Here is a 10,306-nt window from a genome sequence, read left to right on the forward strand (position 1 = left end):
GTGACAGTCACTGTCAACAATCAATAATGTCTTGGGAAAAGTGAGCTCATTATTTGGAGTCTCCCATTTTATTTAAAGAGCAGCAATTTAATTCCCTCTGCCAAAGAATTGTCTCAGAATTATGTGCTCTACATATCACTGAGACCCAACTTCAAACCTCCTATCATTTAATGTAACTGATATGACAAGATTGGGGGAATTTAGGACAATTTTGTGCCTCTTGATCTCTCCTCTTGCCCAAAAAATCTACCTCTGCCCATAGAGAAGAAAATAACTCCCATCTCCTTTCTGGAATCATTTCAACATTTTGCCAGGCTTCTTGCACCCAGATACCTACTGCAGATACCTACTAGCTCCTTGTGGTTCAAGCCAGGGAAAATGCTAGTATCAGGACAGAGGAACAACATTGAAACATTTGATAAAAAGTGTCAAGTGAAAGAAAAAATGTCAAGTGATGAGATTAGAATCTTTAGTTTGTAACTTGGTAGAAATAAATTAGTTTCTCTCTTTACTGATGTCTAATTCCAAATATTTCTTTTCTTCTAATCTAAACCAAATATCCAAACATTCTATTACCAGACATGTAGCCAATGAAGAGGGAAGAGGAGGAGAAGGAAGGTATTACATGACTGTTTTTTTCTTTTTTTAATGATTTTTTGCTTATCTTGTTTGTCTAGGTTTTACCTATTCCCATTTTCTGAAACAGGCAGATCCAAAATTTAAATTAATTTTTACCATAAAACTATGATATCTGACTCAGAAGTACAAACTCAGGAAGATCATTCCTTCTACACCACACTCAAATTTCAACAATGAAATCAGTGCCATCTATTCCTTTCTGAAAGCCTTCAACAGGGATTTTCATAATTCTACTGAAATCCTTTTTTGAGAACTTTCATTATTAGACATTTTTCCTTCAGTTGAATGTATTATGACTATTTTTTCTATACTTGGATGCTGGTCTATCTGATCATTGTTAGGTTTCATCTCTTAAAAAAGCTCAAAAAAATACATCCTACTATATTTGTTCCTTATTTTCTCTTTTTCTGTCATTCTTGATATTCAAAACTATAAATTCTAATGCATAAGTTCTCTAGAATAGACCCATTACTTTTCAAGCATCCACCTTCCAATCAAAATAGCCCTGAACAATTGAAAATGTTTTCTACCTTTATTGCATTGTTTGTAGTACCTCTTCCATTCAGATCTCTGGATATTGAACCATGATGGCCCCCAAAAATCTCTTACTCTGTGCATCCCTGAATCACCACTTAGTTCTGAGTACCCAGAACATAGTTTGATGTCTATCAATATTTCCCCTATAAAAATAGATACATTAAAACAAATATATGTTCAAGAATCAGTGTGCCCCTTGGAAGCTATAAGATATTTGGATACATTCTCACAATGTTCTGATTTCATTGAAGTAGAAAGTCTCAAATGTTCTTTGACTAAAATAGTCTCAAATTTCACATTTCGAAGATGTGTGTTACTTTATGAAGGTATTTTTCCAGATGCATTAATTATCTTATATGCCTAATAAATGAATGGATATATAAATTAACAATATTGGTGCTTAATGGATGATGTTCTTCCCTCATTCACAAAGCCTTCAAGGACAGGGATCATAATACAACAATAAGTGGATTTTCAAAAACTGTAATTATACAAATTTCATTCTCCTCTTAGTAGGATTTCCCCACCTCAGATTTACCCAGAGTACAGTCCTCACATCAGACATACAAATATTCCATGTATGAAAACTGCCCAACTCTTTAAGACCCCCTATTTCTTCAAGAGTAGGAGACATTATATCCTGGACACTGTCACATTCCGAGGCTGAGTTTGATGACAGATCCATTTTCCTTGAAACTGGCCATTTTGTAGAGGTTCTTGGCTCCAGGGACCTCAGACTCAGATCTTGCAGTGACCCTGGTCATGGAAATAAAACAGGCCCAACGAAACTGAGCCTGACAAGAATTCTATGTGATAGGATACGGTATTAGAGATTTGGAAAGTCATGTGAGGAAAGGACACTGAGTTCAGAACCCAACAAAGTGGTAGGCTCTCAAACTCAGAAAGCAGACGCAACTGTCATCTCATTCTTAGATCTGCAACCATTAAGGCAGTAGAGTACACCATTAAACACTAGTCCTAGCTCATTTCCATTAAAAATTGTGGCACCACTGATCATCCCCAAAACAATCCATTTCTCTTTATCCTTTACACTTATTACAGCCCTTTCTAGTGTTTTTTTTTGTAACAAACAGTTCATTTGACACAAAATATCAAAATACCTCCTTGAACTCTCTCTCTAATACTTCAATCTTCACTCTCTTCTCCAGAAAGCTGTTTTATTCCTTCCATAGCAATTATCTGTCTAAATTTATCTCAATTAATTGTTAGTTTTTCTTATTATCACGTACTAGAATATAAATACTCTGAAAGCAGGAAATTCATCTACAGTATGTCTTAAGTATGTAGGACATTTCCTTTCAGAAATAATAATAACTTGGGCACCTGGGTGGTACAGTCACTTAAGCATCCAACTCCTGATTTAGAATCAGGTCATGATCTAAGGATGCTGGGGTGGAGCTAGGTGTCAGGATACCTGCACAGCAGGAGTCTGCTTATCTCCCTCTCTCTCAGACCCCCCCTACTTGTGTTCACTCTCTATCCCCCCTCTCTCTCTGACAAATGAAATAAATATATCTTTGTAATAAAAACATTCAAAACTATTTGAAAAGTGAGTGACTTAAATCAATTAATTAAACTTAAAAATCCAAACAAATATGTTTATACTTTCATCAAAATGCACATATGATACCACATTTTTCTTCTAATTTATCCTTCCCCTAGTTCGTCATTAGACTCCCGAGTCTGCTTCTAATTCCTCATTAATTCTGGAAACACTCTCTCCCATGCTATTCATCCATCCATTCAGCACTCAGGCCACACCTCCTCTCCCTTGGGCTTCTGTCACAACCTCCTGAATAGGTGTCATTCCTTCTCCTCTTTCCCCTCTAGCTCCGTTCCAGAGTCAATGTGATTTCCAGGGCACAGTACTAAAGCACTGTATGATTTGTGAGTACCTCAGAATGGGGGTGGGGTACAAGACATAGGTCGGGAAAACATTATCTCTGATGTACCTGTGACAAGAAATGCCTGTATTATATCAAGGAAGTGCCCCCACGTTGATGAAATGTATTGTCAAGCCCAGTTTTCAAGAGGGGTCACCACACCTCAAGAAAGGAATAATTCACAAGCAAGAACACAGAGATTTGTTAGAAGCAAGGAACCATTTTTATTGAGAATAAGTTTTTTGCCCAACTGTAGGATATTAAGATTGCTGGCACAGTCACAATACGGAATCCAGATTAAGGGAGTAAAAACCAACTTTTGGGAAATAGTCAGATGATGCCACACAACCTCCAGGCACAAGAAGCCATCGTAACAAATGTTCACTGGGGCTCAAAGACTCTGTCAAGCATGCAGTTTCCTGGACATAGAAATCCTGGAGTATGGATCCTTGAATCAATTGTCTCTTTAGATGTGTCATTTCAGAAGCTAGTGGTGCTTGGAGAGTGGTGGTCTAGCAGCAAGAAGAATAACATCTTCTGTAGCAAAGGGGCTGGTAGCCCCAGCAGCCAGAGCCATATCCACATCCATAGCTGGAGCCTCTTCCACAGCCCCACCCTGAGCCATAGCCACAGCCACAGCCATAACCTGAGCCATAGCCACAGCCACAGCCATACCCTGAGCCATAGCCACAGCCATACTTGGAGCCATAGCCACAGCCATATCCTGAGCCATAGCCACAGCCATAACCTGAGCCATAGCCACAGCCATAGCCGCATCTGCAGCCATAGCCACAGGAGTTCCCATAGTTGCAACACATGTTGTCAGGAGAAGAGAATTCAGGTGGTTTGCAAGTGGATGTGGTCAAGTGTGGTCTCTACTTCCCTTAGACCCTTATATACTGCCAGTAATTGGCAGAGCACGCCATTCATTCCCTGACTTACCCAACAAATATGAAAGCGACTTTCATGTGATAGTCAACTGTCAATAATCTTTATGTCTTCAGTAAAGTGAGCTCATTATTTAGAGACTCCTTTTTATATAAGGGGCAACATCTTATTGTACTCTTAACGTCTATCATTTAATATACCTTATATAACAAGGTTTGGGGGAATTTAGAAAAATTTTGTCCCTCTTGACCCTTTCCTAAAGCATCTACTTCTCCCTGTAGGGAAGGGAAAAACTGCCATCTTCTTTCTGGAATCATTGCAACTCTTTGCCAAGCTTCTTTTACCCAGATACCTACTGCAGATACCTACTGGCTCCTTGTGCTAGAAACATGGGGAAATGCTAGTCTCAGGGTGCACCATGGCCCCCAACAACATTGAAACTTCTAACATAAAATGTCAATGTGCTGAAACCTAGAAACTTTGGTGTGTAGCTTTAACTCAATTAATTGGGTTCTCTCTTTACTGGTGTCTAATTCCAAATATTCCTGTTCTTCCCAACTAAACCAAATATCTACTCATTCCATCACCAGACATGAAGTGAAGGGGGGAAAAAAAGAACAAAAAAAATATAGTCTATTCTTTTGTTTGCTTGGTTTTTTGTTGGGATATTTTGCTTATCTTAGTTCTCTAGGTTTTACTTAAATCACCATTTACAAATCAGAAATATTCAAAATTTAAATTACTTTTTGCTATAACAGCTATGAAACTCAAGATGGAAAGAAGTACAAACTCAGGAAGATGATTCCTTGTACTCAATACTCTATTATCAATAACAATGAAATGTGTGGCATTTGGTCCTTTAAGGAATGCTTTCAACAAAGATTTACATAAAGCTCCTTATTTCCTTTTCTGAGAACTTTTATGCCTAGATATTTTTTCTTTAGTGAGAGTACTTCTGACTACTTTTTTTTCCATTGCTCACTGGTCTATCTGATCACTCTCCTGTGTTCCATCCCTTGTAAGAAGCTCGGAGAAAATATATCCCATACCATTTGACCTTTATTTTCTCTACTTTTCTGTCATTCTTGAAATTCAAAACTATAAATTCTAATGCATAAATTCCCTAAAATAGACACATTACTTTTCAAGCATCCACCTTCTGGTCACAATACTCGTAACTATTGGAAAATTTTTCTGACTTGATTGCATAATTTCTAGTACCTTTCCATTCAGATCTCTGCATACTGATCCATGATGGCAGGAAAAAAAATATTATTCTGTGCATCCCTGAATTACCACTTAGTTCTAAGTAGTATGCCTAGTACATAATTTGAACTCAACATTTTCCCAATAAAAAATATATGTATTAAAACAAATATATGTTCTAATGTCAGTGTGCCCCTTAGAAGATATTTGGATACATTCTCACAATGTCTCATTTCATTCAAGCTGAAAGTCTCAAATGTTCTTTGACTAAATGAGTCTCAAATTTCACATTTTAAAAACTGTGTTTGCACATTTTTCCAGATGTACAAATTACCTTACATGCCTAATAAACAATTGACCCTTTACTGGATATGTGTTTGCACATTTTTCCAGATGTACAAATTACCTTACATGCCTAATAAACAATTGACCCTTTACTGGATATAAATTATGATACAGATGCCTAACAGTTGATATTCTTTAGTTTCAAAGAATTCAAGTACAAGAAACATAATGAAATGAGTAGATTTTCAGCAAACTGTAATATTTAGAATTCCATTGCCCTCTTTGTGGGATTTCCCAACCTCAGATATACCCAGAACAATTTCAGTCCTCAGATCTGACTTACAGATATACCATCCATGAAAACTGTCCAAATCTGGAAAGAACCCCTATTTCTTCATCAGTAGGACACATTATATCCTAGGCATAGCCTTACTCCAGGGCTGACATTGATGGCAGAGACATTTTCCTTGCAATTGGCCATTGGGTAGAGGCTCCAAGCTCCAAGGACCTCAGACTCAGATTTTGTGCAGTAACCTTTTTCATGAAGACAAAATAGTGAGTCATTTTTCACTGCCCAAGAAAACTAAGACTGACAAGACATTCATATGATAGGATAGAGTGTTTGAGATCTGGAAAGTCACATGAGGAAAGGACACTGAATTTAGAATCCAGCAAAATGGTAGGCTCTCAAACTCAGAAAGTAGACTCAGCTATTCATCCCATTCTTATATCTGCACTGATTAAGGCACTAGAGCACACCATTAAGCACTAGTCTTTGCTGGTTTCCATTAAAAATTGTGGCACCATTGATCATTCCCAAAACTTAATCCATTTCTCTTCTTCTTTTACACTACTACCATACTTTCTAGTGTTTCTTATACCAGACATCAGTTCATGTGACTCAAAATGTCAAAATACCTCCCTGAACTATCTCTCTAATATTTCACTCTTTTCCCCTGGGAAACTGTTTAATTCCCTCCATAGAATTATCTATCTTAATTATTTTGTTGTTATTGTTATCACTTTTTAGAATGTAAACATTCTGAGAGCAGGAAACGCACCTAAAATTTTCCTATATCTTCAGTATGTAGGACAGTTCCCTTTCAGTCACAGTCAAAGCTATTTGTAAAACAAGTGATTTAAATCAATTGCTTCAAACTCAATATATGCAAGATATATATATATATATATATTTATATATACATATATATATTTCCATCAAAATGCACATGATATGATACCACATTTTTCTCTAACATATCCTTCCCTTAGTTCTTCATCAGTCTCCTGAGTCTGCTTCTAATTCCTCGTTAATTCTGGAAACACTCTCTCCCATGCTATTCATCCATCCATTCAGCACTCAGGCCACACCTCCTCTCCCTTGGGCTTCTGTCACAACCTCCTGAATAGGTGTCATTCCTTCTCCTCTTTCCCCTCCAGCTCCATTCTAGAGTCGATGTGATTTCCTAGGGCACAGTACTAAAACAGTATGATGTGTGAGTACCTCAGAATGGGGGTGGGGTACAAGACATAGGTTGGGAAAACATTATCTCTGATGTACCTGTGACAAGAAATGCTTGTATTATATCAAGGAAGTGCCCCCACGTTGATGAAATGTATTGTCAGCCCAGTTTTCAAGAGGGGTCACCACACCTCAAGAAAGGAATAATTCACAAGCAAGAACACAGAGATTTGTTAGAAGCAAGGAACCATTTTTATTGAGAATAAGTTTTTTGCCCAACTGTAGGATGTTAAGATTGCTGGCACAGTCACAATACGGAATCCAGATTAAGGAAGTAAAAACCAACTTTTGGGAAATAGTCAGATGATGCCACACAACCTCCAGGCACAAGAAGCCATCGTAACAAATGTTCACTGGGGCTCAAAGACTCTGTCAAGCATGCAGTTTCCTGGACATAGAAATCCTGGAGTATGGATCCTTGAATCAATTGTCTCTTTAGATGTGTCATTTCAGAAGCTAGTGGTGCTTGGAGAGTGGTGGTCTAGCAGCAAGAAGAATAACATCTTCTGTAGCAAAGGGGCCGGTAGCCCCAGCAGCCAGAGCCATATCCACATCCATAGCAGGAGCCTCTTCCACAACCCCATCCTGAGCCATAGCCACAGCCACAGCCATAACCTGAGCCACAGCCACAGCCATAACCTGAGCCATAGCCACAGCCACAGCCATAACCTGAGCCATAGCCACAGCCATAACCAGTTCTATAACCACAGCCAGAATAGGGGCCACATCTGTAGCCATAGCCGCATCCGCAGCCATAGCCATAGGAGTTCCCGTAGTTGCAACACATGTTGTCAGGAGAAGAGAATTCAGGTGGTTTGCAAGTGGATGTGGTGAAGTGCAGTCTCTACTTCCCTTGGACCTTTATATACTGCCAGCAATTGGCAGAGCATCCCATTCATTCCCTGACACAACCAACAAATATGTAAGCAACTGTGCTGTACCTGTCCATGTCAATGATCAAGAATGCCTGGGAACAAATGAGCTCATTATTTTGGAGACTCCCATTTTATTTTATTTAAAGAGCAGCATTTTAATTCACTCTGCCAAATAATTGTCTCAGTAGTATCATGTGCTCTACATACCACTAAGACACAACTTCCTATCATTTAATATACCTTATATAACAAAGTTGAGGGAATTTAGGAAAATTTTATCCCTCTTGATCTCTCTTCATTCCTATAATATCTATATCTGCCTGTAGGAAAGGTAATCTCTCCCATATCCTTTATGGACTCATTACAACTTTTGCCAGGCTTTCCTACCCACTCTGACTCCCATACCCACCCTTGTTGAATTCTCCTCAAATTCCAAGAAGCAGCTCAGCATCTGATAAGTCACTCACTTTCATTGGAACAGTGACGACTTATAAGTGTAGAGTTGTTATCTCATATTTTCTTCTTCCATATACCCAATGAGGCCAAACAAGATCCTGGGAGTGGGGCAGCCTCCTAATTGTCCCATTTTTTTGTAGCTATATAAATGTTATTATGCAGAGCCTTTTACAACTTTATTTGGATGAGAAAATAAAGTACCTCAATTAAGCCAAAAATTAAACTTTTTTTTTCCAATGCACATCTTCTAAGTTTCTCATCATGAGATATTATTAGCACATTTATTAAATTTAACACACTAGTATTTCCTTCTTCTACCACTATTCTTCATTGCATTTTTAGTTCAGAAACTGAAGGTGACTGAATGATTTTAAGATATCTACTGCAAAGCCCACTCTCAACTCCTGACACTATCATGACTTAAAGTACCACATAAATCAACTTTAGCCCCTATTTATATGTCCATTTTACTGTATTCAAAGTTCTCCAAATTAGCCATTTAACATAAGTTCTCAATCTATGACAAAAAGGTTCATTGTGATTTACCTTTTCAACAAAGAAAAGTGGAAAGTGAATGTCATTTCTAAGGCCAGTAATATTTTTCCTGCTATCCTTAATTTTCAGTTATAAAACTTTTCTTTATATTCAAATTTGTGATAACTTCCTACAGGATGCCTTTCCTTACTGCTAGTTTCTGGACTGAATGATCTTCCTCTTTGCATATATGAAGACAAATGTCATAGCACTTGCCCAGATTAATTTGTGATAATACTAATGACCACATAACATTCTTAAGGAAGCACATTCCCTTCCACATTAGAACTTTTATGCAGAGCTGGTGTTTGATCCACATTTTATATAAGATAAATTTAAGGAATAGTGGAAGTTAAAGTATACATCCAAATTGAAGCCATTTCTGGGAGAAAGAACTGTAGCAAGGTGTTTTGATGCCACATTAAATAAATGGTTTTTCTACTGAAGACCAAAACATGACCAGGATGTAGAACATTTGTTTGTTTTTAACCTTCAAATTTCTATCACATTCCAAAAATGTATAATATGTATGACTTGCTTATTTTCTCTAATCTGTTTAATTGATATTTACAGCCCCAGCTGAACCATTATAACTCTGCAGGAAGATACCTGTAATTAGCACTTGGATCTGATTTTATATATATACACATATAAAACCATCCATATATTACCACATTTGCAAAATTCCACAACACTCAGCACTCCACTGCAAAATGTCCTTCAGATATACTAAAAGCAACTTAGATAAGCAAAGAACTCATGGGGAAAATAAATTTTTCAATGAACTTCAACTTTATCCCTATCACTAAAAAATTAGAAAATTTACCCACATCCATAATACAGTAAATACTAGAGTTCAACATTGTTTTTCAGAATTTCTCAGACTGTTTTTCCCCTCTCTGACCCTCTCTTAGACTTGTCATGTGTGATTTTCCTTACAATGATATAGTTGGTTTAGGTAAGTGGGAAGTGATCAGTAAGACACCTGCTCCAAGTTCTTGATATTTCAGGAAAGATTTAGAACTTAGTAGAAAATGAGGTGCTCTGCAGAACTCAGCATCGTGTCTTGCCTTGCCCTTTCCTACTTACCTTGTTTGTTCCATAGGGTACATTACTGTCAATGACACTTTTTATGCAATAAGGTCCTGTCAGAATCAAGTAAATGGAAAAGTCCTCTCCTGTTGCTTCCTTCTGCACTTGCCTTTAATCACCATCTCAGAAGAACTCACACTTAATCTCTATGAACTTCCATTTAATTGAATATAAACTCTAAAGACAACTGGTTCTTGAAGCAAACTTAGGAAGACCACACACTCTACTTGTTGGATGTGGAGCAGTAAAGAAACAATATCAGGACCCCCAGTGCTTTGGTCTCTGCAATATGTAGTCCCTCCAAGATTTTCAGTCCCAAAAAGCCTGTAGCCCTAAAATCCCAATAGTGCATTTAATCCAAAGAACAG

The 10,306-nt window shown here is 37.6% G+C and overlaps 2 protein-coding genes across 2 annotated transcripts; both read right to left on the reverse strand.

Annotated features, from left to right (window-relative positions):
* Positions 1-3,337: 3,337 nt before the first annotated feature.
* Positions 3,338-3,898, reverse strand: LOC111093568 (keratin-associated protein 21-1-like). The gene has a single exon (XM_038581142.1). It carries the CDS (start codon positions 3,896-3,898, stop codon positions 3,593-3,595), a length of 306 nt encoding a protein of 101 aa, XP_038437070.1. The 3' UTR covers positions 3,338-3,592.
* Positions 3,899-7,215: 3,317 nt separating this feature from the next.
* LOC111093530 (keratin-associated protein 6-2-like) lies at positions 7,216-8,241 on the reverse strand. Its single transcript, XM_038581143.1, has one exon. It carries the CDS (start codon positions 7,766-7,768, stop codon positions 7,463-7,465), a length of 306 nt encoding a protein of 101 aa, XP_038437071.1. The 5' UTR covers positions 7,769-8,241; the 3' UTR covers positions 7,216-7,462.
* Between the last annotated feature and the right edge of the window lie 2,065 nt (positions 8,242-10,306).

This window comes from Canis lupus, chromosome 31, assembly GCF_011100685.1.
Source record: "Canis lupus familiaris isolate Mischka breed German Shepherd chromosome 31, alternate assembly UU_Cfam_GSD_1.0, whole genome shotgun sequence".
Classification (NCBI taxonomy): domain Eukaryota; kingdom Metazoa; phylum Chordata; class Mammalia; order Carnivora; family Canidae; genus Canis; species Canis lupus.